The 25671-nt window shown below is 36.3% G+C and overlaps 1 protein-coding gene across 1 annotated transcript; it reads right to left on the bottom strand.

Annotated features, from left to right (window-relative positions):
• Positions 1-825: 825 nt before the first annotated feature.
• LOC131956719 (uncharacterized) lies at positions 826-24820 on the bottom strand. The gene is made up of 8 exons (XM_059321279.1): positions 24695-24820; positions 18483-18623; positions 14567-14679; positions 11339-11540; positions 9707-9817; positions 2488-2585; positions 2047-2254; positions 826-1598 (listed from the first exon to the last, which is right to left on the bottom strand). Exons 2-8 carry the CDS (start codon positions 18609-18611, stop codon positions 1479-1481), a joined length of 981 nt encoding a protein of 326 aa, XP_059177262.1. The 5' UTR covers positions 18612-18623; positions 24695-24820; the 3' UTR covers positions 826-1478.
• Between the last annotated feature and the right edge of the window lie 851 nt (positions 24821-25671).

Consider the following 25671-nt stretch of genomic DNA (forward strand, 5'->3'; position numbering starts at 1 on the left):
GGGTGTGGGTGTGGGTGTGGGTGTGGGTGTGGGTGTAGGTGTAGGTGTAGGTGTAGGTGTAGGTGTAGGTGTAGGTGTAGGTGTAGGTGTAGGTGTAGGTGTAGGTGTAGGTGTAGGTGTAGGTGTAGGTGTAGGTGTAGGTGTAGGTGTAGGTGTAGGTGTAGGTGTAGGTGAAGGTGTAGGAGTAGGTGTAGGTGTAGGTGTAGGTGTAGGTGTAGGTGTAGGTGTAGGTGTAGGTGTAGGTGTAGGTGTAGGTGTAGGTGTAGGTGTAGGTGTAGGTGTAGGTGTAGGTGTAGGTGTAGGTGTAGGTGTAGGTGTAGGTGTAGGTGTAGGTGTAGGTGTAGGTGTAGGTGTAGGTGTAGGTGTAGGTGTAGGTGTAGGTGTAGGTGTAGGTGTAGGTGTAGGTGTAGGTGTAGGTGTAGGTGTAGGTGTAGGTGTAGGTGTGGGTGTAGGTGTGGGTGTGGGTGTGGGTGTGGGTGTGGGTGTGGGTGTGGATGTGGGTGTGGGTGTGGGTGTGGGTGTGGGTGTGGGTGTAGGTGTAGGTGTAGGTGTAGGTGTAGGTGTAGGTGTAGGTGTAGGTGTAGGTGTAGGTGTAGGTGTAGGTGTAGGTGTAGGTGTAGGTGTAGGTGTAGGTGTAGGTGTAGGTGTAGGTGTAGGTGTAGGTGTAGGTGTAGGTGAAGGTGTAGGAGTAGGTGTAGGTGTAGGTGTAGGTGTAGGTGTAGGTGTAGGTGTAGGTGTAGGTGTAGGTGTAGGTGTAGGTGTAGGTGTAGGTGTAGGTGTAGGTGTAGGTGTAGGTGTAGGTGTAGGTGTAGGTGTAGGTGTAGGTGTAGGTGTAGGTGTAGGTGTAGGTGTAGGTGTAGGTGTAGGTGTATATTTTAGCTGTAGCTGTTGGATTAGATGTTGGTCTAGGTGTGAGTGTAGTTGTAGTTCTGGCTCTAATATGTCTGTATGTGTAGGTGAATTGCTTAGGTTTATATAGGTTTAGTATACGTAGAAGAGTTGTCCGACGATAGCTCAAAAAGCCTTAAAAAGTTTTCAATTAGGTTGACTGTACTTAAGGATATGAGTAACTTATAAAGTTAAATTTAGATATATAATAATATATTTTAATCAGGCGAAATTCTTTAAGTTATATTTATAATAGTATTGTCGGTGTTTATATCATCACTATAGATATAATCTGTGTTTATTAAGGCAACTATATTCAATTTAAAAAAAAAACCGGGTGGTTTGAATTACAACAATCGAAACGCATCTGATCACAGTGGCACAGCATGTGTCAATGTAATATCAAATCAAAATTTCTAAGCACCGTTTTATAAAACAAGTTCTAGCTATGGTATTAAATTTTTATAAACTAAAACGGCGTTAAATTTACTTAATGTTAACATTGTTTAATTTTCAAGATTTTTACTGCATAAATGGTCTACGGGCATTTGGCTCATTATGACAATTTGTCGACACTCATTTTGAAATGTTTATGGGATGCGATAACACTCTGAAGTTGCTTGACTATAACCCTCACCATGAAGGACTTGATAAAAGACACGCGACGTATCTACGACATGTTCTCCGGTGTATTTATTATCAACATAGGACTGAAAATAAAACTTTAATATTGTTAATTATTTAAACAAATATAATAAAGTTCAATTAAAAAATGTTCAGGTGAATTTAAAGATCTTATTTTTTAAAATTAAATTCAAAATCAATTTACATACCCCCTCCCCCACCAGAGTTTCTTCAAGGCATCTCTTTGGGAGGGGGGACAGAGCCCCATCCCCCCCCCCCGAACGAAATGAAATTTATATAGAAAATATATTTTTTTAACAGTGTCCGCCCCCCCTCTCCCGAGGAAAGTCTACCGCCCCCCCCGAAAATTTCATGTGCCACCCCCCCCCCCCCCCCGGATAAAATAAAAATCTGGAAGAAACACTGCCCCCCACCTTGTCCAGCCCGACCGTAGTTCGGTCCCTGGGTTATGTACTCTGCAAGATATCTGTCAAAATTAAAATCTGTCAGTTTTAAGATACAACCTAGCCTGACCTTTACGAGTCCATCCAAGATTTCCAAGTCCACCTGAAAATTATCCTGCGCCGTGAAATTTTGTTTGGGGTATCGTACAACAGTTCCTATGCGTGTTAAAAACATATTGCCGAATTGACCATCTTGCCTCCTCGACATCTGATATGCAATTGGAAAGTCGTCCATACCAGGGACATAAGTTTCGTCACATAGATAGATTGTGAACCTCCTAAAAATATTTAAAACAAACCTTGACTTTATAAAAATTATATTTAAAAAAAAAATAAAAAGCGACATAAATCCTTTATAATAACAGGCTTTCAATTTTTACCAGAATTGGTCACTTTTAAATCTGAAGTATTTTAAAAGACCAGCAATTTTACTAAAGAAATAATGTTAAAAATATACCTTTCAATTAATAGACAACTATTTAAGAGACAAAAAAAAAAACGATCCAGTTACCATCTAGAACCAGGAATCATTGTTATCTTGGAGCGTAGATTGTCACCCGTGGCTAGCGTTCGGAGGTAATAAATACCTGTAGCTTTTCTACGTGTTCCCTGTTTAGTAAAATAACGGCAAACTCAGCTATTAGTATCTACTTTCATGAAAACACTTGTGAGGCGACTGTATGCTTAAGTATTTTAAAATATCGAAGGATTTTAAGAAATAAATTTTCGTGTTCCGTTAGCATTAGTTCAGCTTGAAACATATTTTTTATAAGAAGAAAAACATAACTTACTCTTCAAAATAAAAAAGACGAAAACAAAAAAAACAAAAAACAAATGAAAATCAATTGAACGATAAAAATCTGTAAAACAGTAATCAAGATAGTATCAATAGTGATTAAAACTTTTTATTTTACATTATAATATAAAGTAGGGAGCCAACTGTAAAAGACATAGGCCTACTTAAACAGAAAGAAGCATTTAAATTAATATCTGAATAATAGGAAAAGGTTAACTTGAATGGTGAACGTGGTTGGTCATAAGATCGAAGAAAAAATAAAAAATAAATCTATACATAGGCCTACATTCTGATCTATACTAAACAGATAAAATGTAAGCTACTGTAGATGTCAATGGTATATTTTGCGGAATTGTTTAAATTGTGTGTATAAGGAAGTCTTGGCTATTGTAAAAAAACATATCTATTATTAATTCGTAACCCTTTGAGCCCGCCAGGCCAGTAAACCGGCTTCAACATTAGACATATATGTCCGAAAAGCCGGTTTTCCGGCCCGATGATCTAGCGTCATATTCCTAGCGGCCGGTATACAGTCTAATTAAATATAATTAGCGGGAGACTGACCAAAACTGCGCATATGTCTTTTTAGTGCGTGATTATGATTCTAAACATAGATTTTAGGAAAAGTGAAAGTGTTTACATTTCGCAGCAATGCCGCCGAAACGAAAAGCTGAGCCACAGCCATCGACTTCAGCATATAAAGTTGGTGCAAAAGATGAAGCAAAAGACCGAAATATCAACAAAAGAAGTAGAATGACTGCATCTCAGGCAATACAACTACATATTGATTCTGATGAAGAAGATAATATTCCTGGTCTATAGTATGATGATAGTGACGTTGAATTTGAGACTGAACTCAGTGACATTGAAATCGACAGTGACAATGAAACTGTTCAAGTACGTTATGATGCACGTGGTGCCAAGGAAAAGACTTGCCGAAACGAAAAAAACTGTTTACTGTTGAAAAACATGCGAAGCTTTTCTTTGCATTTTTCTTTGCATCAAATCCGGCAGTGATAACTGTTTTGAAAGTTATCACACAAAAGTGGACTTCTGGCGATGAACTAGTATGGCCATGTATCAATAATAACAAAACAATTACTAAATGTAAATTAGTTTCTTCTATGTTCTATCAAAACAATAATTACGTGTTCGTTTTATATACATTGTTCTGTTTATACATTGTAAAAAAATAAAGAATTTCGAATCTTGCTGCAATGATGTTTGATCCTGAGTCCGGATACCAAATTTGGCTTGATTATCTCAAACGGTTCAAAAGTTATAGGCAAAGTTAGAAGCAGATAAGTGAAAATTGGTTTGGGCCTGGGAGCTCAGGAAATGGTAGAAATTAGGTCAGGGAGGCCAGGGCTCAAAGGGTTAAGGATTTATCTATCTAGATCTCAATATATAAAAAGCAATGTATGTGTGTCTGTGTGTTTTTTTTAAATTATGCATTACAACACCTTTCATCCGATCATCATGAAACTTTGGAAAGTTGTTGAGAATACTCTTGGGGAAGTTTTTGCGAAAAACTAAAATTGAAATTCGCAGGGAGGGCTCGATTCGATTCATCTCGATATACGGTATAAAAAATTAAAAGTCGATTGTGGTTTGACACTGTTCATCCGATCGTCACGAAACTTTAGGGAGTTAAGTAGAGCACTTCAGCGAGGTTTCTGCAAAAACATCTTTTTTAATTACGCAAGGGCAATGCCCCGGGAGGGTGCAATTTTTGTGAATACACGGTTTGGCGTCCATAGTTCCAGAGCGACTATCTAAGCACTTGGTATCCGTTAAACGGGCGTCCGGCATAGCGGGTAAGGAGTAGTACTTTATTCAGGTGTAAAACACGCGCAGTCGCCGGCGCCCCCGTCTATTACATCACCAGAAGCGCCTAGGGCTCCCTGTGAGCACTATGGCGCGTAGGTTCTTTTAAAAAAGGCTATACACTAAAGATATAATGGGCAACAATAAACTTTGACTTTATCTGGCTGTCCCGCGAGCGCTCAGGCGCCTAAGTGCGAAAGAGTAGTAGTATTAGAGTTAGTCGTTCACTAATCATAATCAATATCGTCCCTCGGCATCCCTGCAGGGTACGATTTGGCGTTCTGGGTTATACCTTGAGCGCTATTGCGCCTAAATTGAACCATACCTATACCCATACTCATACACATACCCATACCCATACCCATACCCATACCCATACCCATACCCATACCCATACCCATACCCATACCCATACCCATACCCATACCCATACCCATACCCATACCCATACCCATACCCATACCCATATCCATATCCCTATCCCCATACCCATACCCATACCCATACCCATACCCATACCCATCCCTATCTCTATCTAGACATCGACATCGACATCGACATCGACATCGACATCGACATCGACATCGACATCGACATCAACATCGACATCGACATCGACATCGACATCGACATCGACATCGACATCGACATCGACATCGACATCGACATCGACATCGACATCTAATTCTACATCTACATCTACATCTACATCTACATCTACATCTACATCTACATCTACATCTACATCTACATCTACATCTACATCTACATCTACATCTACATCTACATCTACATCTACATCTACATCTACATCTACATCTACATCTACATCTACATCTACATCTACATCTACATCTACATCTACATCTACATCTACATCTACATCTACATCTACATCTACATCTACATCTACATCTACATCTACATCTACATCTACATCTACATCTACATCTACATCTACATCTACATCTACATCTACATCTACATCTACATCTACATCTACATCTACATCTACATCTACATCTACATCTACATCTACATCTACATCTACATCTACATCTACATCTACATCTACATCTACATCTACATCTACATCTACATCTACATCTAAATCTACATCTACATCTACATCTGCATCTACATCTGCATCTACATCTACATCTACATCTACATCTACATCTACATCTACATCTACATCTACATCTACATCTACATCTACATCTACATCTACATCTACATCAACATCTACATCTACCTCTACATCTACATCTACATCTACATCTACATCTACATCTACATCTACATCTACATCTACATCTACATCTACATCTACATCTACATCTACATCTACATCTACATCTACATCTACATCTACATCTACATCTACATCTACATCTACATCTACATCTACATCTACATCTACATCTACATCTACATCTACATCTACATCTACATCTACATCTCTACATCTACATCTACATCTACATCTACTTCTACATCTACATTTACATTTACATCTACATCTACATCTACTTCTACATCTACATCTACATCTACATCTCTCTCTCTCTCTCTCTCTTTATATATATATATATATATATATATATATATATATATATATATATATATATATATATATATATATATATATATATATATATATATATATGTATACAAACACGAAATAAGAACATATGATACTCATTGAAAAACAACTGTTTTTTTTCAATTAAAACAAATTATAACAACATGTCTTGTGTATGAGTGCATTAGTTAGTCTGTTTGAAAACCTGTTCTTTTATTTTATGTCTGCTGTAATATTTTAATTAAAGAGTCGGTCAAAAGAATGTGAAACATGAAAGCTTTGTATCTGTAATGGTTTCTCGTGTTATGTTTATTTATATATTTTTTCGTATTTATATAGCTAATTTAATTGATAATTAATATTTAAAATACATTTCCCTTTTTGTACTATGTTATTTTTTATTTTTTATTTTTTTTAAAAATAACGAGCCGACCCGCGGCGTATCATACGCCGCTATTTAGTTGTTTTATTTTCTATTTTTCAGTAATTCATAATTTGTGAATTCGACAGTACCAATGCTGCCACTGAAAATATTTGCTTTAAAACACTACCCCCCCCCTTTCCCCTAACCCCGACCCTACCCCCCCCACGTGAAAGCAGCCTCCTCTTAGTTACCTCCTCTAAGTTTAATAACATCGTTTCAAACTAAATTATCTGCCCCTAATAGCCGTCACTAAACCCGGCTCTACGATTTGTAAACATTTAGCTTGACCACAACTCATCAGACCTTGTGGGGGTGGGGTGATAGTGATAGAGAGAAAGAGAGGGGACTGTAAGGAGGCGCTTGCAGCTTGTTTTCTAACGTCTTCCGGGAGAGAATTATATATATATATATAGATAATTAAAAGAAGCAATTATTTTTAATTACAAATCTAAAAAAGGGAAATAAGTCATGGCAGTGGCCTCTCGCGCAATGGATTTTTTTTTCATAAGAATTCTTTCGTCAACAGCGTGTGTTTGATTGTAGGTGAAGGAAGACTCGGCTTTCACAATGGTATAAAAACATAGGGATAAATAAAATACAAGAGCGTGGGATGGTGTCTATAGAATAAAAATAACCCAATAGCAGATACAGTATTGGTTTTACAAACAACCATCGAGTCCGAAATGCAAGAAAATTGAATGTTTTTTAAACTATAAAAAATGATTATGGTCGGCCGTGGGACCCCTAAACGCGTGCCTTCCCCCCTATTGCGGGGCCTGGCGGCACTGTAGTTCCGCCCCTGCTTATATAACATTTGAATTTTAAAATGATGTAATTTTAACCGATGGTTTTCATGTTAGTATTTAGCTTAGTTTTGGGTTTAAGTTGATTGTGTTAAGTTGTTTTATATAGGTATTGTTTTACGAATGGATTTACTATATAAAATTAAACTATCCCACCACACTTTTCATTACATTTTAGACGGACGAATAATATGCCCTTATTTTTAATGTTATATTTGTTTGAGAAATATATTTTATAAAATAGTTATTGGTCAAAACACAATGTGCTTTACCACACGTTAAACGATATTAGTCACAAAGCTAAGAAATAGCTACATAGCCGAAAATTCGATACTTTTAATATACCACAGGCTACCAATTCCCTTAGAAAAATTAAAAGCACATTATATACATTATTAGTCAACACAACACCATATTAAATGCCCGCAATGGTTACACGACTTAACAGTTTTTGTTAAAAACTCGGCTATACAATGGTAACTTTGTTGTTTTTGAAACAAATTTTCATTTTTATATTTTCGGCCGAGAAAGTTGTATACAATTCATAACGTACATCTTGATAAGTACATCTATAGATTGAAATAATATTCTAATGAAATAGTACTTTTCTTCATATTATAAAATTGGAAGATGAGTGAAGTGAATCTTATTGGGTATCATTTTTAACACTCGATTGCAAATTAATTTTTATTTTCTACTATACGAAGTATAGAGAAAGTATTGTAAACGTGCAAAACTAGTCCTCGATATTGCTTCGTTGAGGAGGAGATACGACTTAAAGCTGCGGACACAAATCCATTCATACATCCAGAAATGACGGGTTAATAAACGCAATTCTCCAGAATGGAAATTGCGCTAAAAATTGAGATATTTGCAAATCTCGACGTTTTATACCTCCCTGAGTCGGAAAAAAACATATTTTTGCAAACTTGTTTGTATTTCTGTGTGTGTCAACACTATAACTTGAGTACTGTTACAGCTAGATTAATGAAATTTCATATATAAGTATTATATCAAATTTGTTTTTCTTTATCAAATTTTCAGCGATTTTCGATAAACGGAAGTGGAATTTGTTCTACTTTTAATTTTTCAAAACCCAATAACTTGAGTACTATTGCAGGTATATAAATGCAATTTCACATACAAGTAAAACATACAATTCTCTGCCTTCTGTCAAATTTTGAATAATATCCGTTGACCAGATGTAGTAATTGACGCTATTTCCGATTTCTAAAAAAATGCATGTGAATTTTTAAAGTATCAAAAATATTCCGCACAATTATACACATTTTGTTAAGCGTTCACTTAGTGCGCAATTCTTTTTTCTACGAGATTATATTTTTTACGAGATTCTATTCTATTTTCAAAAGCTGAAGGAATTAAAAATAGTTTTAAAATATTGTCTATATCACGAGTTGATATCCCTCGCAGTGTTATATAAGAATATTTGAGAAAGTTTAGGGAAGATAACTCCCTGCTTAGGGTTTATCCATAAATGACGTCACCCTTTTTTGACGATTTTTACCTTCCCCCCTCCCGTCCGTCACACATCGTCACAAAAAAATACAGACCCCCCCATCCTAAAATAACGTCACACCTCAGCCTACAACCCCCCTCAAATTTGCAGTTGAATTTTTCTTAAAACTTCGATATCCCCCCCCCCTCCCCCTTGTTACACACCGTCACAAAATTACGGACCACCCCTCCCCCCTAAGAGTGTGACGTCACTTATTTCTCATACAATCAATGACGCCATTAGTGTTGGGTACATGGTTTCAAAATGATAGTTTTAAAATTTTATTTATGTGACGATATTTTCTAAGCCAGTGATAGTTTTTTTGTTTCTTTTTTATCATTCTTGTCACCAATTTAAACTCTTTTCCGGTTGTATAATTAGATATGTTTGGACATTTGATTACAGCTTTTACGTGTTAAATAAATTTAGTTTTTACATTTAAAACTTCCAACATATAATTTTCTAAAAAAAAGTCCATATCTTTATGTTCTTCATATATTTCTGAAGATACTGATCTCAAAGCATCGAAAAATATCTGAGGGACAGATAGGCAGAGAGAGAGAGAGAGAGAGCGAGAGAGAGAGAGAGAAGTGCGCCCATGAGTGTACAAGTTCGGGAAAACAAGTAATTTATAAAGAAAATTTAAAAAAATACCAGGCTTTATTTCGATGATGGGTTGGAAATTTTTTGTTTGATTTGGAACATAGCGTCGTAAATTAAGATAAATTCCGAATAACTTAAGACGTGTTTGTTTAAGATTAAAAAAAAAAACAACTTACAGATTCAGCAACTCTGTTGATATTTACATCACCAAACACTTTTATATATTTCACATCTTCCTTTGGAACTGCATAGTCATAGGTGGTGAAAAAAGTACCATTTACAGATATCTGTAAAATGAATATAATTAGTACACGATTATTACATCTCAATAAGAAGATATATATCTACTGCGTAACTTTTGCATGGGAACTCGCAAGATGGCAATACAAGCTGCATACCCGGACTTCATTTAATGTGAACATGTCAATATAATTTATAAAAGAAAGGAAAAGACGGAAATAAAACAAAGCACAACAACTATTTTAATTCTGGTAAAAAAAATAATTTCACTTTTAATAAATAATTATAAGGAATGATATCAACCAAAACGGCATTTTCAACAGCTCAGCTGACAACACACCTTTCAAAAACCCAAACGCCACTACCCAAATTTCATGACCCAACACAACAAAACAACACACCTAACCACACTATCCGAACCTCCCATAATCTCTTATTTACCTTGCACCATATTTACCACTCCCCACAAAACCACATTATAATAATACACTATTATTTAAATTACTATAGATCTAGATCTATACAATAAATTTATCTCGTCTAGATCTGGAGATTCTAGATCTACCGATAGGCCAAACCTATATTAATTATTTAGACAAAAACACAATAAATAATTGAGTTTCTTTATTAAACTATTTTTGTCCTTAAATATTTGATATAAATTTGCGTTTTAGCTTCACAGATCAACTAATTCGAGAATACAAGGGATTTATCCACCTCGATTCTAGATCTAGATCTACGGAAAAACTAGAGTAAAGCCAGCCGTAGATTTTAGATCTAGATCTAGTTCTGTCTAGATCTAGAATAAATGCCAATAATTAGTTGCTATACTAAAATATTTCAGGCCTTAATTATCAACCCGGGCGTTGCCAGAGTGACCCTACCTGCTGTGCCAAGATCGCTAGCACTATAAATTACACCGGAAAAGCTGGTCAGACCAGTGGCGTAGCGAGAGGGGGGGGGGGGGGGCGGATGCGGACCGCACCGGGTGAAAACCACTTAGGGGGTGACACCAAGGCAAAAAATAGCTAAATATATAGAGAAAAATGTAAATTCCATTTGATTAAGTTATTAATTCGACGTGCAAATCGATAGTTTGAGGGGATGGGGTCAAATGAAAAGTTTGAGGTGGGGGAGGGGGGGGGGTGCTAATCGAAAGGTTGAAGGGGGTGCAAATCGAAAATTGAAAGTTTGTCACCGGGAAGGGTCGCTGCGCCTCTTGGGGATGACACCATTAAGTGCCGCACCGGTTGACACCCGACCTCACTACGCCACTGGCCATCGCCTAGAAAGTATCTGGAACTGACCAGGGTTTGACCACGGGGTGACGGGACGTGATTTGTATCAACAGGTAATCTACGTCGCACGCGACGAGATTGAGAGTGATTTACGAAGGCGGACTGACTGTACTTTGACAGCTAGGACATAACTTATCGACCTTAGGGAATACTCTAAATTTCCAGTGGTAGCCAATATATACGGACCACAAAACACGACCGGACAGTACGACCAGAAAGCACATGCAAGACGGTAGACTAAACTCTGGTTCTAAAATGCATATCTCCTACCTTGTATCTTGTCTGTTCAGGTCTTATTTCAAGTGTAAAATAGGTTCCTCTTGTGAAAGGCATAGCTCCTCTTGTTTGCTCCGGTGCCCAATTATTCACATTCTTATGAGTCCTGATAACTATTTGTGTATTTAAACGGACGCTGAAGTGAAACGCCTTCTCGTGGAAACACGTTAAAGTTGTACACAATTCCAAAGTGAACCTGAAAAATGTTTTAAAATGATGCAAAGACATTTTTAAAGGATTTTTATTTTCTCGTATACAAAGTATAGAAGAATTAATCGAAAATTAAATCTTGACCTTTTAGACATCCATGAGTCGGAAAAATATAGTTTTGCAATTCTGTCTGTGTGTGTAAGCCCCAATATGTGTCGGTGTGTCTGTAAAAACGATAACAGGAGTACCGTTACAGCTAGATTGATGAAATTTCATATGGAAGTATTATATCAAATTTGTAGTTCTGTATCAAATTTTCAGCGATTTCCGGTAACCGTAACGTAACTTCTTTTAGGTTCTTCAATAAACTATAACTTGTGTGTTGTGATGCATGCTGCAGTATAGGTTGGTGCGAGCGAGTATTGGTGCGCACGTATGTTGAACGAATGAAGGTGTGACGCGTATAGTGTGATAGTGACGTTTTGTGTAGAGACTGGTTGCTGTGCATTGTGTGTGAGTTAGTCTGATCTTGAATCGTCTTGATGAAATGGTATTTATTGACCGGTTTGATTCAGTCGGGAGACCTCTATTGGGCTGACGATTATAAGCATAAGCTATGAATCCAGTACTAGAATAAATATCAGAAGAGAAAACCTATATAATTTGTCAATAAATTGTCACCCGTGTTGTCACCTGTGTAATGGCACAAATACCGCCTATGTTGTCTGATATTCACGCATGATAGTGAACCAAGTGGTTCAACCCCCTAACTATCGGAACATTGAGTACTGTATCCCATAGATAGACGAAAATCTACACATAAACGACATATCTTATTTTCTGCCTACTGTCAATTTTTGAGTAATAACCTTGTACCGGAAGTAGTACTTTATGCTATTTCCGATTCCTTAAAAAATGCATATGAATTTATAAAGTACTAATATTCCGCAATATTATACACACATTGTTTGCTGTTCACTTGATGCGCAATTCTTTTTTTATACCTTATACTATTTCTACTAGCCGTCGGTCCCCGTAACACGTGAATTATAGGCCTATATATTTAATAATGTTATACGTATTTAGAAAAAATAATTCATAAAATAGTTTTGGTCAATACGCAACACTACACCTTGAGATTTTAGTGACAACGCAAAGAAATAACTGAACAACTAAAATTCCGGTAAATTTAAAATCAAAGAAATAACTAAATAGCTTTAATCCGGCACAATTTAAAAAACAAAGGCTACCAATACTCAATAGACAAACCAAATTGTATACATTGTTAGTCTACACAACACAATATTAAATGCACACACACTGATTAAGAGACTTAAATGATTCCTTTCAAAACCCGGCTGTTAAATAGTATTTATGTTGTTTTTATTAAAGTAATTTGATTTAGTTTTGTCTGAGAAAGTTGTATACATTTCATAGCGTAGGGCCTACGTCTTGATAAGTAGATTTATAGGTCTAAATAAAATTTGAATGAAATAGTTACTTTCTTAATATTCTAAAATTGGAAGATGACGCCATTAGCTGTGTGTACTTTCCGTAGTTGAACATTGTGACATGTGATGTCATTGGTGCGGCCGTGTATTGAACGAGTGAGTGTGTGACGCTGTACGAAAGAAAGTGGCGTTTTAGTGTGAGTTCGTTGTTGTCGGGGAGGAAGTTAGGAAGACGAGCGAAATGGTAGTTTACCTTCTTTAAATAAAATTTAGTTTATACATTCAAAACACCCACTATATTATTATAAACAAAAGCCTGTATCACATAGCCTAAAAATAATGCGGACAGAGAGAGAAGTATGCACATGTGCTTTTATATATTAGTATTCTATTTTTAAAATTTTAGGCAATTTAAATTAAAATGTATTTAAATATTCATGCCCATACGGACTATAATGCAAAACTAAGTTTTCCGACTCATGGAGCACTAAAACGTCGAGATACAAGATAGTAAAATCATTCAAATTCTCAGGTTTAACTTAAATTTAAATGAATAATATTTTAAAAAAAAACATTTAATGAATAAATTATATATCGGATAAAAAGGCCTACTACATTATTGTTTTAAATATGTATCAGTCGTAACAAACCGATGATGAAGACTTTATAGCTACATAACTTTGAGTAGGCAACGTAAAAGCTTCATCCGAGGTTATTTAATAAGTTTGCATAAATGTATTATTTACTTAATCGGTTTAAAGCAGTCAGAGTAAAATATACATATATGAGCTATTGGGCAGGTGAAGTTAAACATATATGTTTATGTAAGCTTGGCATATGGAGATATAGCTTGAAAAGTTTCTATGCCTTGTCACATTGGGACATGTTGGCTCAATGATGTCCTAAAGACTTGGATCTGTACAAGGCGCAGTGGTGTAACTAGGGGAGGGCTGGAGGGGGGTCTAATGGGGTAGAAACATTGTTTAAAAGCTTGAGTATTGAATAATACACATTCCAATTTAAGAAATTAAAAAGCTACACGATTTTAAACAGTGATTAAACTGTTTTACTATCTTTGTGCCTGTCTTGCATGCAACTAAAGCCAGAATGGATATGTCTATACTTACGCCCATGCGTCTCTGCGTAAAAAGGCGAATATGTGTTTTCGTGGTTGGTTGGTTGGTTGGTTGGTAGGCGGATAGGTTGGTTAGTTGGTTGATTGGTTAGTTGGTAGTTTGTTTGGTAGGTTTTGTTGGTTGGTTGGTTGGTTGGTTGGTTGGTTTGGTTGGTTGGTTGGTTGGTAGATTGGTGGGTTGGTTGTGGTTGGTTGGTTGGTTCGTTGGTTGGTTAGTTGGTTGGTTGGTTAGCTAGTTGGTTGGTTGGTAGGTCGGTAGGTCTGTAGGTTGGTAGCTTAGTAATTTGGTAAGTGGGAAAGTTGATTTTTTGGTCAATTGGTAAATTGGTAGTAAAGGTATCTGAGATACTTTCTGCAATATAATTTTAACATTGGTTAATGTTGAATTTTTAGTTCATTTTATATTATAGGTGAATATGAAGAATCTTTGCTTGATTTATATCATTACGTTTGCTGGGATAGCTTTAATAACGATTTGTTACTCACCTTACTGCCCTGGGTGGGATGAAGCCGGAAATGATGTACGATAACTCAATTTGACCACTACCATCATCACCGACGGGTGTGAATAATAACGGATAGCTGTAGGGCAATTGAAACTGCAATATAAAATGGTTACATTTATTGTATTGGATTTAGTTTAGTTTTAAAATGTTACATTTTAAAAATTAAAAATATAGCATCAATTCATTTTAATTTTTATACGCATTAGCAAGTTTACCAATGTGTCTTATAATATTAAAGTTAAAACTAATACTAATGCATATTGATGCTCTCGGTAGCAAATTCGTAACTTGAAAAATTGTTGTTGTTTTTTTTTGTACGAAAAAAAGAACAGAATCATTCCCCGTAATATTAAAAAATGTTACATTAATTTGGCGAATGATTTTCGAGATATAGATCTCTATATCCTTTTGGACAAAACGCCTTTTGAAATATCGCCGAGAACCGTATTTAGCGATAACAGTCATCGCTTACGAACAACAGGGCAGTCGCAAGCTGCGATCACCTATTGAACATCACATCAATCAAAGTACTTAAAAGCTAGGATATTTAACTAATTATGTGTAAAGCCATTTGGTTATACTTTATTATTTAAACGAAATGTTCACATTTTTACTAATGCCTAGAAATTAACAATAACCGTAGCCCCTAAATAAAATTCTAATTTAAATCTTAATGCTTACGATATATTTTACTAGACTTATAGCCCGTTTTGAGGGGGAAACACAATTGGCGCTAGGCTTATAGTGTTTCTTTATGCTTAACAAAGGCCAAAACGAATATCACTAACTCAACCTAAATCTATACGTAAACATGCTAACAAGAACAGTACGTTTATCAGGAACCATATTTAAACCAAAACGGTAACTTATGTGGAAACAAATCTTTATCCTGAATAAAATATTAAACAAAAATGAAAAACATTCCGAAAGAAAGTAATTAAACTGGAAATTTTGTAAGGATCTGGCATTTAAACCGGCTTCTGAAATTTAAACGGATCCGGAAATTTAGACAGGAACAGGAATTAAAGTGACTTTATCCGAAACAAGCATTTATACTAGATCCCGTATATAGACAGAAAAAGGATTTAAAATGGAAACGAAATTTAACCGTTTTAATGCCCCCAATATTCCCCAAAGTTAAGTGTTTTGAACGGACACAAATTTTAAAAATTCATAATAAATTTTTTGAAGATATGCACTTAAAATTTTGAGCTGAGTACCTACCCCAAAATAAGGAAGTAGATTATGAATTCATTATTTATTGGGCATAAAATATAATATTTCATGAATGGTGGAAAAACTACGATGGGGGTAATTTTTTTTTAAATTGTCATAGTTACCAAGATTTTTCCACCATTTTTTAGTGAAAATGCATTTGCGGATCTTAATAAAGCTGTATTAAAAAAACTCTATTCTAACAAGTATTAAAAAAGTTTTTTTTTAACGGAGCCTTCCCTCTTAACCGAAATCGGAACCATAATAGGTACCAAAAAATTATTTGGAAACGTAACTTTATTCGGAATCGGCATTTTAACCTGTAATAGAAACCTAATAACCCTTCCTTAACCGTAATCATAATACTGTTGTTTACTCTATATTTTAATTTTCCAATATTTTTTTTTGTATATTTACATACACTTCTAAACTTAGAAAATAATCAATCGGGAGTGATCTACCCTACGAATATTCTTATATAACCCTACGGGAGATGGCAACTCGGGATATAGACAATATTTTAAACCATTTTAAACTACTTAAACTTTTTAAAATAGAATAGAGTCTGGTAGAAAAAAGAATTGCACACCAAACAAAATGTGCATAATAGTGCAGGATATTATTAGAACTTTATAAATTCACATGCTATTTTTGAGAAATCGGAATAAGCGTAAATTACTATTTCCGTTCAACGGAAATAACTCAAAATTTAACAGAAGGCAGACAGTTGTATGTTTTACTTGTATGTGAAATTTCATTGTTCTACCTGTAAAAGTACTCAAGTTATAGGCTTTTGAAAAATTCAAAGTAGAAAAAGTCCCCTGTACTCCGTTTATGATGAAGTACTGAGTAGTAAAACGGTGGAAACTGTCAAAATTTCCTGTGATGATTGTGCACGATTACAATACTTTCTCTATACTCTGTATACGAGAAAGTAAATAAACTGGGAGTGATCTCCCCTAAACTTTCTCGAATATTATTATATGAAACAACTGGGGATGGCAACTCGGATATAGACATGCTTTTAATATCCATTTTAAATACTTAAACTTTTTAAAATAGAATAAAATCTCGTTGAAAAAAGAATTGCGCATCAAGTTAACGCCATATAAAATGTGCATAATAGTGCGGCATATTATTAATACTATTTAAATTCACATGCGCTTTTTGAGAAATCGGAAATAGTGAAAACTACCACTTCAGTTCAACGGAAATTACTCAAAATAGACAGAAGGCAGAGAATTAGATCTTTTACTTGCATGTGAAAATTAATTTATTTATCTGAAATAGTACTCAAGTTATAAGCTTTTGAAAAATTCAAAGTAAAAAAAAGTTCCACTTCCGGTTATCAGAAATCGCTCAAAAGTTAATACGGATCTACGATTTTGATAAAATACTTATATTTGAAATTTCATCAACCTAGCTGTAACGGTACTCAAGTTATCGTGTTTACACACGGACACACACGTACACACAGACATGCGGACAAGATTGCAAAATTATGATTTTCCGTATCAGTGAGGTGTAAAACTTCGAGATTTTTAAAAATCTCGATTTTTTTTTTGCACGATTACAAGACTTTCTCTATATTTCTTATATACGAGAAAGTAATAAACCGGGAGTGATCTCCCCTAAACTTTCTCGAATATTCTAATATAAAACTACGAGGGATGGCAACTCAGGACGAAGACAATATTTGTAATCCAGTTTTAATTACTTAAACTTTTTATAATAGAATGGAATCTTGTTAAAAAAAAAAGAATTGCACACCAAGTGAACGACTAATAAAATGTGCATAATAGTGCGCAATATTATGAGTACTTTATAAATTTACATGCGTTTTGTGAGAAATCGGAAATAGCGTAAATTAGTACTTCCGGTCAACGGAAATTACTTAAAATTTAATAGAAGGTAGAGATATAGATCTTTTACTTACACGTGAAATTTCATTTATTTATCTGAAATAGTACTCAAGTTATAGGCTTTTGAAAAATTCAAAGTAGAAAAAGTACCACTTCCGGTTATCGGAAATCACTCAAAAGTTGAAATGGATTGACGATTTTGATAAAATACCTATATATTAATTTTCATCAACCTAGCTGTAACGGTACTCAAGTAATCGTGTTTACACACAGACACAAACAGACACACACACAGACACACAGACATACGGACAAGATTGCAAAATTATGTTTTTCCGTATCGGTGAGGTGTAAAACGTCGAGATTTGTAAAAAATCTTTTATGCACGATTACAATGCTTTCTCTATACTTCGTATATACGAGAAAGTAAAAAAGGCTTTTAATTTATTGTCTCTAATATCAATGACGTCAATAATATTGTGTGTCGTTTTCAATAATCAATGACTCCATTATTTTCGTGTAGCCTACTTTTGGGAAGTTACTACTTTGTAAGTTTTGTTTCGTTTAACTCGATTTCATAATGTCCTATTCGTATCATGCGAAGTAATTCAATGTGCCTGTGGTTGTTGTTTTTTTTCCTTATGATTTCTTTTAACCGTTCTTGTTAGACACATAGACAGAATGAGGGAATAATGAAACTGTTATATAAAATAAATGTCACCGTACTATAAATGCCTATAAATTAGATTTTTTAGCATAGGTAATTAATATTGGTTCGCTTAAACTGTGTTAATGAGATAAGTATTGGAATAATATTACCCATTTGCCTGGTACCCGATTTTGACGTTTTTGTAAAGCTGGAAGTTGACTGTTAGTGTTGTTTTCACCTGCAGTCGAATGTGAAGAAATCACCACAGCTAATGCCAGTGCATAAAAGCTGGACCTCATGATGTTACAAATCTGAAAAATATTATTTTTTTGATTTATCAGTGTTCTTATAACAGTCAACAAAATTTAATATCACAACTTCTGTCGTCTATATAAATATTATTAGTTTATTTTTTTCAGGAATCTGAAATTCTACCGATATCTATCGATTAGTTTAGGTTATACTAGATGACCCAGTATCCTTTTGGAAAACGATCTGTCACATGAACCTTCAACATAAACTGATCTCCCACTGAGATTACCTCACTAGAGGAAACAAACTGGAATCCAATGGATATAACAGATCAAAGATGTGCGATGTCCTCTCTTACGCAGTCAACAATAAATGCATAAATAATTGTACTAGTTGAAAAAGCAGTAATAACTTGTTTAATGGCAGTGGCATCGCCAATGACGTTCTGATTTGAATCAGCAAAAATAAAACGCGTTTTAACAGTCTAAGCCGATGTGGAAATCAAATGCATTGTCAAAAAATTCATTCAGGATCTATAGCTAAATGTGAAGTCTCTTTTACTGTATGGCTCGGAACTAGGTTACAGACAGTAGAGAATGAAATAAGAGCAGGTAAAAAGTGGTGGTGTAAAGTCCACAAGCAAAGAGGATGAGAAGGAGACAATGTTTTAAAATTAAAAACATGTAATAACAAGCTTTTATATACTAATGCACTAAAAAAGAGAAAGTAAATTATACACTACTATTTAAATTTAGGAAGAGACCTACGAGTACATGTTTTACAGTTACACCATCAAGGTAGAAAAAAGTTAAGAATATTAAGGCTTGTTGCCATTGTATTTCTTTCTTAAACTGTTTATAATTAAAAACTGCAGCATAAAATTAGCTTTAAAAAAACAATTCACCCCTTTTGGTGCCCACCCTAGGTTCGGCCTGGGGCGGCCGACCCCCTAGATACGCATCTGCACCCACCACTCACACCCTCTATACAGATTTATTCCACGAGTGCGTTCGAATAGAGTAGATTTTTGTAGATTATTGTCCACAAGGTGGAAAATATGAACAAAATACATTTTCAATAATTTTATTTACTTTACTAAACCTTGCTTAGGTCATAAAAAATATTTGCCTAAAATCCTACCCTTTAGATAGGCCGTGAAATCATTTTATCAATACTTTGCACCAACATTTCAAGCATAAAATTAATGTTTTAATAATTTAGAACCAAAATATTTCCTTTTCATTCCCTTTACTTATTTAATATTTGTCTCTGGGATAGCGTGGTTAGGGTGCACGCCTACTGTCCCAAAAGTCTCGAGTTCAGATCCTAGCTCACCCAACATTAATCGTCAGGACGTAGAACTTAAAACACTATATCCCTAAGTGCAGGAGTTACAAAAACAGATTAAATAATTTTTACCTGTCCAATAGACCGTTTATTTCTTTTTGGCTGATTTTAGCCGATCTTAAAACAGTTCTAAAGGACTGAAACTTTTTTTTTCTTTAGAAAGCTATATCACTTGTACATACACCAAATGAATTGTTTGTTTACCTTTTTAACAAAAAATTGCTGTTTATATAAGAAAATATGATATCTGGTCTGATCTAATGGCCCTGTGGGTTTGTACCGAGAGGCAGATTGGTCTACAACCTCGCGGAGCGGCACAAGGGGGTCGTGAGGCAAAGTTTATTTCTTTATCTATAGCTAATATAAAGATAATTTTTTCTTGGTCACTTTTTAGCTCTCTGCTAAATAGTTTTTCCATTCCTTATAGATATTATCGAATGGTGGAAGTCAATGTTTTGAAACTATTCATAGTTTTTCATCAAATTAACAATCTATAATAATTGTTTCGCTGTCTGTCTGCGTATCTGTCAAGAACGCTTTAGAGAAAACACAAGAAGAGTAAAACCATGCATAGTAATTCGAAAAACGAAACGTGACGTCACATGCAGCATATAGTAGAAAATAGTCTAAAGCCGGAGAGTGCACACAGTAATATGACATCATTGATTCTCGAATAAACATTGAATTAAAAAGCCAATTTAAAAGTATTTTGCGTGGAGTTTCTTTCATGCATCTCTTCGGGTAGGGGCGAAGCCCCCCCCCCCCCCCAGCGTTATAACGTCTAAACCGCCCACCCCACTCAAAATAAATGACGTCATCGATTCTCTAAAATAAAACACTGACATTACAGCCTGATTCATGTGTCTAATCTTAAAAGTGTTTTGCGTGCAGTGTTTCCTAAAAGTGTTTTATGTGCAGAGTTTCTTTCGTGCATCTCTTCAGGTAGGGACGATGCCCACCCCGTCCCCCTCCCGTAAGAAAGTCTAGGCCGCTCCCCACCCCATTCAATAGAAATGACGTTATCGATACTCTACAATAAAAAGACTGACATTACGCCTAATTAATGACGTCACATGGAACATATAGTAGGACATTTTCTGGAAAGTACACACACTAATATGACGTCATTGATTCTCGAGTAAGCAAAAAATTAAAAATACAATTTTGTATAATCTGAGAAGTGTTTTGTGTACAGAAGGTAGGTAGGTAGGTAGGTAGGTAGGTAGGTAGGTAGGTAGGTAGGTAGGTAGGTAGTTAGGTAGGTAGGTAGGTAGGTAGGTAGGAAGGTAGGTAGTTAGGGAGGTAGGTAGGTTGGTAGGTAGGTAGGTAGGTAGGTAGGTAGGTAGGTAGGTAGGAAGGTAGGTAGGTAGGTAGGTAGGTAGGTAGGTAGATAGGTAGATAGGTAGGTAGGTAGGTAGGTAGGTAGGTAGGTAGGTAGGTAGGTTGGTAGGTAGGTAGGTAGGTAGGTAGGTAGGTAGGTAGGTAGGTAGGTAGGTAGGTAGGTAGGTAGGTAGGTAGGTAGGTAGGTAGGTAGGTAGGTAGGTAGGTAGGTAGGGAGGTAGGTAGGTTGGTAGGTAGGTAGGTAGGTAGGTAGGTAGGTAGGTAGGTAGGAAGGTAGGTAGGTAGGTAGGTAGGTAGGTAGATAGGTAGGTAGGTAGGTAGGTAGGTAGGTAGGTAGGTAGGTAGGTAGATAGGTAGGTAGGTAGGTAGGTAGGTAGGTAGGTAGGTAGGTAGGTAGGTAGGTAGGTAGGTAGGTAGGTAGGTAGGTAGGTAGGTAGGTAGGTAGGTAGGTAGGTAGGTAGGTACGTAGGTAGGTACGTGGGTAGGTAGGACGTATGTGAGTAGGTAGGTAGGTAGGTTTTTGCGTTTTTTTTCGTTTGCGCTTTTTTCTCTTTGCGCTATTTTCTTTGTGCCCTTTTTTCCGTTTGCGCTTTTTTCTGTTTGCGCTTTTTCTGTTTGCGCTTTTTCTGTGTGCGCTTTTTTCTCTTTGCTCTTTTTTTCTGTTTGCGCTTTTTTTTTGTTTGCGCTTTTTTCTGTGTGCGCTTTTTTCCGTTTGCGCTTTTTTCTGTTTGCGCTTTTTTCTCTTTGCGCATTTTTCTGTGTGCGCTTTTTTCTGTTTGCACTTTTGTTCCGTTTGCGCTTTTTTCCGCTTGCATTTTTTCTGTGTGCCCTTTTTTCTCTCTGCGCTTTTTTCTCTTTGCGCTTTTTTCTTTTTGCGCTTTTTTCTGTGTGCGCTTTTTTTCTCTTTGCACTATTTTCCGTTGCGTTTTTTTTCCATTGCGCTTCTTTCTGGGAACCGTTACGTAGGTAGTTAGGGAGTGAGGGAGGGAGGGAGCGAGGTAGATAGGTAGGTAGGTAGGGAGGTACGTAGGTAGGTAGGTAGGTAGGCAGGAAGTAGGTAGGTAGGTAGGTAGATAGGTAGGTAGGTAGGTAGGTAGGTAGGTAGGTAGGTAGGTAGGTAGGTAGGTAGGTAGGTAGGTAGGTAGGTAGGTAGGTAGGTAGGTAGGCAGGCAGGTGGGCAGGGGGTTCGGTGGGCCGGTAGGCAGGTAGGTAGTTAGGTAGGTAGGCAGACAGGCAGGCAGGTAGGCAGGCAGGCAGACAGGTAGGCTGGCAGGTAAGTAGGTAGGTAGATAATATTTCGTGTAATGTCGATATCAAGTATAAATTTATGTTTATTTATACGAGAATAGTAGTTGAATAATTATTGTCCAAGAAAATAATTGGAATTGTGTAAAGCGATTATCTACTTTATCGTGGTGATGGGAATGCACATGGTTGTTGTATGCTTTAAATGGTAGTAGATCACGTGATCAAACACGACACTCTTACGGCAGCCCTAACAGTCATGTAGAAATGTGTCATCTAGTCCATATAGGTAGGTAGGTAGGTAGGTAGGTAGGTAGGTAGGTAGGTAGGTAGGTAGGTAGGTAGGTAGGTAGGTAGGTAGGTAGGTAGGTAGGTAGGTAGGGAGGTAGGTAGGGAGGTAGGTATGTAGGTAGGTAGGTAGGTAGGTAGGTAGGTAGGTAGGTAGGGAGGGAGGGAGGGAGGGAGGGAGGGAGGGAGGGAGGGAGGGAGGGAGGGAGGGACTGAGGTAGGTAGGTAGGTATCTAGGTAGGTAGGTAGGTAGGTAGGTAGGTAGGTAGGTAGGTAGGTAGGTAGGTAGGTAGGTAGGTAGGTAGGTAGGTAGGTAGGTAGGTAGGTAGGTAGGTAGGTAGGTAGGTAGGTAGGTAGGTAGGTAGGTAGGTAGGTAGGTAGGTAGGTAGGTAGGTGGGTAGGTAGGTAGGGGGTCGGTAGGCCGGTAGGCAGGTAGGCAGATAGGCAGACAGGCAGGCAGGTAGGCAGTCAGGCAGGCAGGTAGGATGGCAGGTAGGTAGGTAGGTAGATACTTTGTGTAATATCGATATCAAGTATAGTTTTATGTTCATTTATACGAAAATAGTTGTTGAATAATTATTGACTAAGAAAATAAGAGGAATTGTGTAAAGCGATTATTGGACATTATTGTTGGAATATTATAATTTGCTTGGATTGATAAAAGGCTATCTTTTAGTTATTGTACTCACCAAACTTCCCGTTTACTAATTATAATTTTTAATCAACTATTCCGCACTGTTATAGACGCGTCATCACGTTCATTATGTGCGCAATAGTTTTAGTAATGAAACTATTGTACATTTTTTAAATTTAAAGTACTGAAAAAAATGCATGAATAGATAAAGTGCAATATGGTAGGTAAAACACGAATATATTAAGTACTGCCTGTTATATATTTTATACACTGAACTAATTATTAATCTAACTTTCCGTTTGCGGACAAGCTGGGTTTTTTAATAGTCATTCACTGAATCAGGCGCGTCCGACGGCGCTTGGACAGGGTCGATTTGGCGCCACGGGCTAAACTGTGAGCACTATGCGTTTATGTTTGTATTTAAGTTGTGTTTATGTTATGAGTAATGTGTTTGTTTTTTCGTTTGTGTTTGTTTTGCTTTTGCGTTTGCATTGTGTTGGTGTTTTCATTTGTGCTTTTATTTGCGTTTGTTTTTTCTTTTGTGTTTGTGTGATGCATTGTGTTTTCGCTTGTGTTTTTATTTGCGTTTGTTTTTTCTTTTGTGTTTGTGTGTTGCATTTGTGTTTTCGTTTGTGTTTTTATTTGCGTTTGTTTTTTCTTTTGTGTTTGTGTTTGTGTTGTGTTTACTTTTGTTCTGTTCCCAAGTTGGTACAGTTAAAAAAAGATTTACCGTGGCGTAGCACGGGTATGCAACTAGTATTTATATAAGGAACTCTGACTGGTCAGTTCAAAAGACCTTGTGAAGTTTTCTCCAATGTAACACCGTATTTTATGTGATATCTGTGAATCGTTATACGACCTTAGGAGTTATGTTGGCGTTCGTACACTGGGATACTTTTTCGATATACAACTCATTTAAGGAGCTGGTCAGTTGCGGTCCCTTTATTATTCCTCTGACATGACCAAGCCAAGAGTCTTACTTATATTATTTCACCATTGTATTGGCCGGATTCGAGCGCCTGCCAAATTTGAAGCGCCTACGACAAGTGCCAGAACAGGCATCAGACCATTGTTTATATTTGGCATAAAAATATTTTTGGACCAAACCCATCAGTTAATGACATTAAATTAATGAATTTAAAATTTCTAGATTAGAATCCACCCTAAAACATGCTCGCCCTGTATTATCTCAAAACGTTTGTAGAAAAAAAACTTATTTTAAAATTATAGGTAAAACAAATCCTTTGACCAAATTTTATTTAAACAAAAACTTACCACTGTTGTAAACTTTAGAAACTATTCATCGTGTCAATAAATGCTGAATAGTTGACTCTGGAAACTGGTTGTGAAATGTGGATAGACCAACCTAAAATATATCTCGAGATAAATAACACGTTGCACGGCTTGATTGGTCGAGATGCTGTGAATAACGAGTCCGTTTTTCATTGGCCAGACTTAAATTACCAGCCACCATACAATCGATCTCCATCGTATTTTCCATAGGCGTTTCTTTTATTTATATTGTCACGTATTAGTTTGTCATGGTCACCTAGACCTAATAAATGCATTGATGTTTTGAAAGATTTGAAAAGGCCCTCGATAGTTACTGCATGTCTCTAGCTTTATTTGCATGGTGAAAAATTTGCAGTGAAACATAGATTTGTGCATGTTGAATTGTTCACGAAAAGTATGTTTCCAAATCTCTACCAAGTTAAGCTTGTATACCATGTCATGTAGATTGTGAAGTGTAGATAAGAACAAAGAACAAAATGTGTTACAAAAAAACCAAGTCTAACAGGGGGCGTCACTTTTACAAACATTAATTTTTTACAAAATGTTTATGGCTGCTCGACCCTAGAAGGAACATACATATCAACCACAAAATCCTTTCACTAGCTAGATATAGAACTATACGTCTGCACTGTGGTCTTAAGGCAGCGGTTCTTAACCTCTTTAGAGGTACCGAACCCCACCAGTTTCTTATGCGCATTCACCTTCTTTATAGTTTTATCGTCCGCACTGACCAGTGTTTCTTCCAGAGTTTTTTTCTCCGGGGTGGGGAGCACTTGAACTTTATTGGGGTGGGGTGGGGGTGTGAAGGGGGGGGGACACTGTTAAAAGTATATAATTTCTATATAAATTGCATTTCGTTCGTGGGGGGGCTGTAGACTTTCTTGAAGAGATGCCTGAAAGAAACTCTGGCACTGACTAAATCCGATCACGTGTGTGTCTTGACCTCCGGCCTGACCGAC

Source organism: Physella acuta, unplaced genomic scaffold (assembly GCF_028476545.2).
Source record: "Physella acuta isolate Inbredline_101_S28 unplaced genomic scaffold, ASM2847654v3 ptg001172l, whole genome shotgun sequence".
NCBI lineage: Eukaryota > Metazoa > Mollusca > Gastropoda > Physidae > Physella > Physella acuta.

What these genes read in the sequence shown, in the direction of transcription:
- LOC131956719 (XM_059321279.1), bottom strand. Translation starts at nt 18,611, where the DNA reads ATGAGGTCCAGCTTTTATGCACTGGCATTAGCTGTGGTGATTTCTTCA. An exon ending in TCAACAGAGTTGCTGAATCT is followed by an intron (nt 2,586 to 9,706) that starts GTAAGTTGTTTT and finishes TTTACTAAACAG; the next exon opens with GGAACACGTAGAAAAGCTAC. An exon ending in ATGATTCCTGGTTCTAGATG is followed by an intron (nt 2,255 to 2,487) that starts GTAACTGGATCG and finishes AAATATTTTTAG; the next exon opens with GAGGTTCACAATCTATCTAT.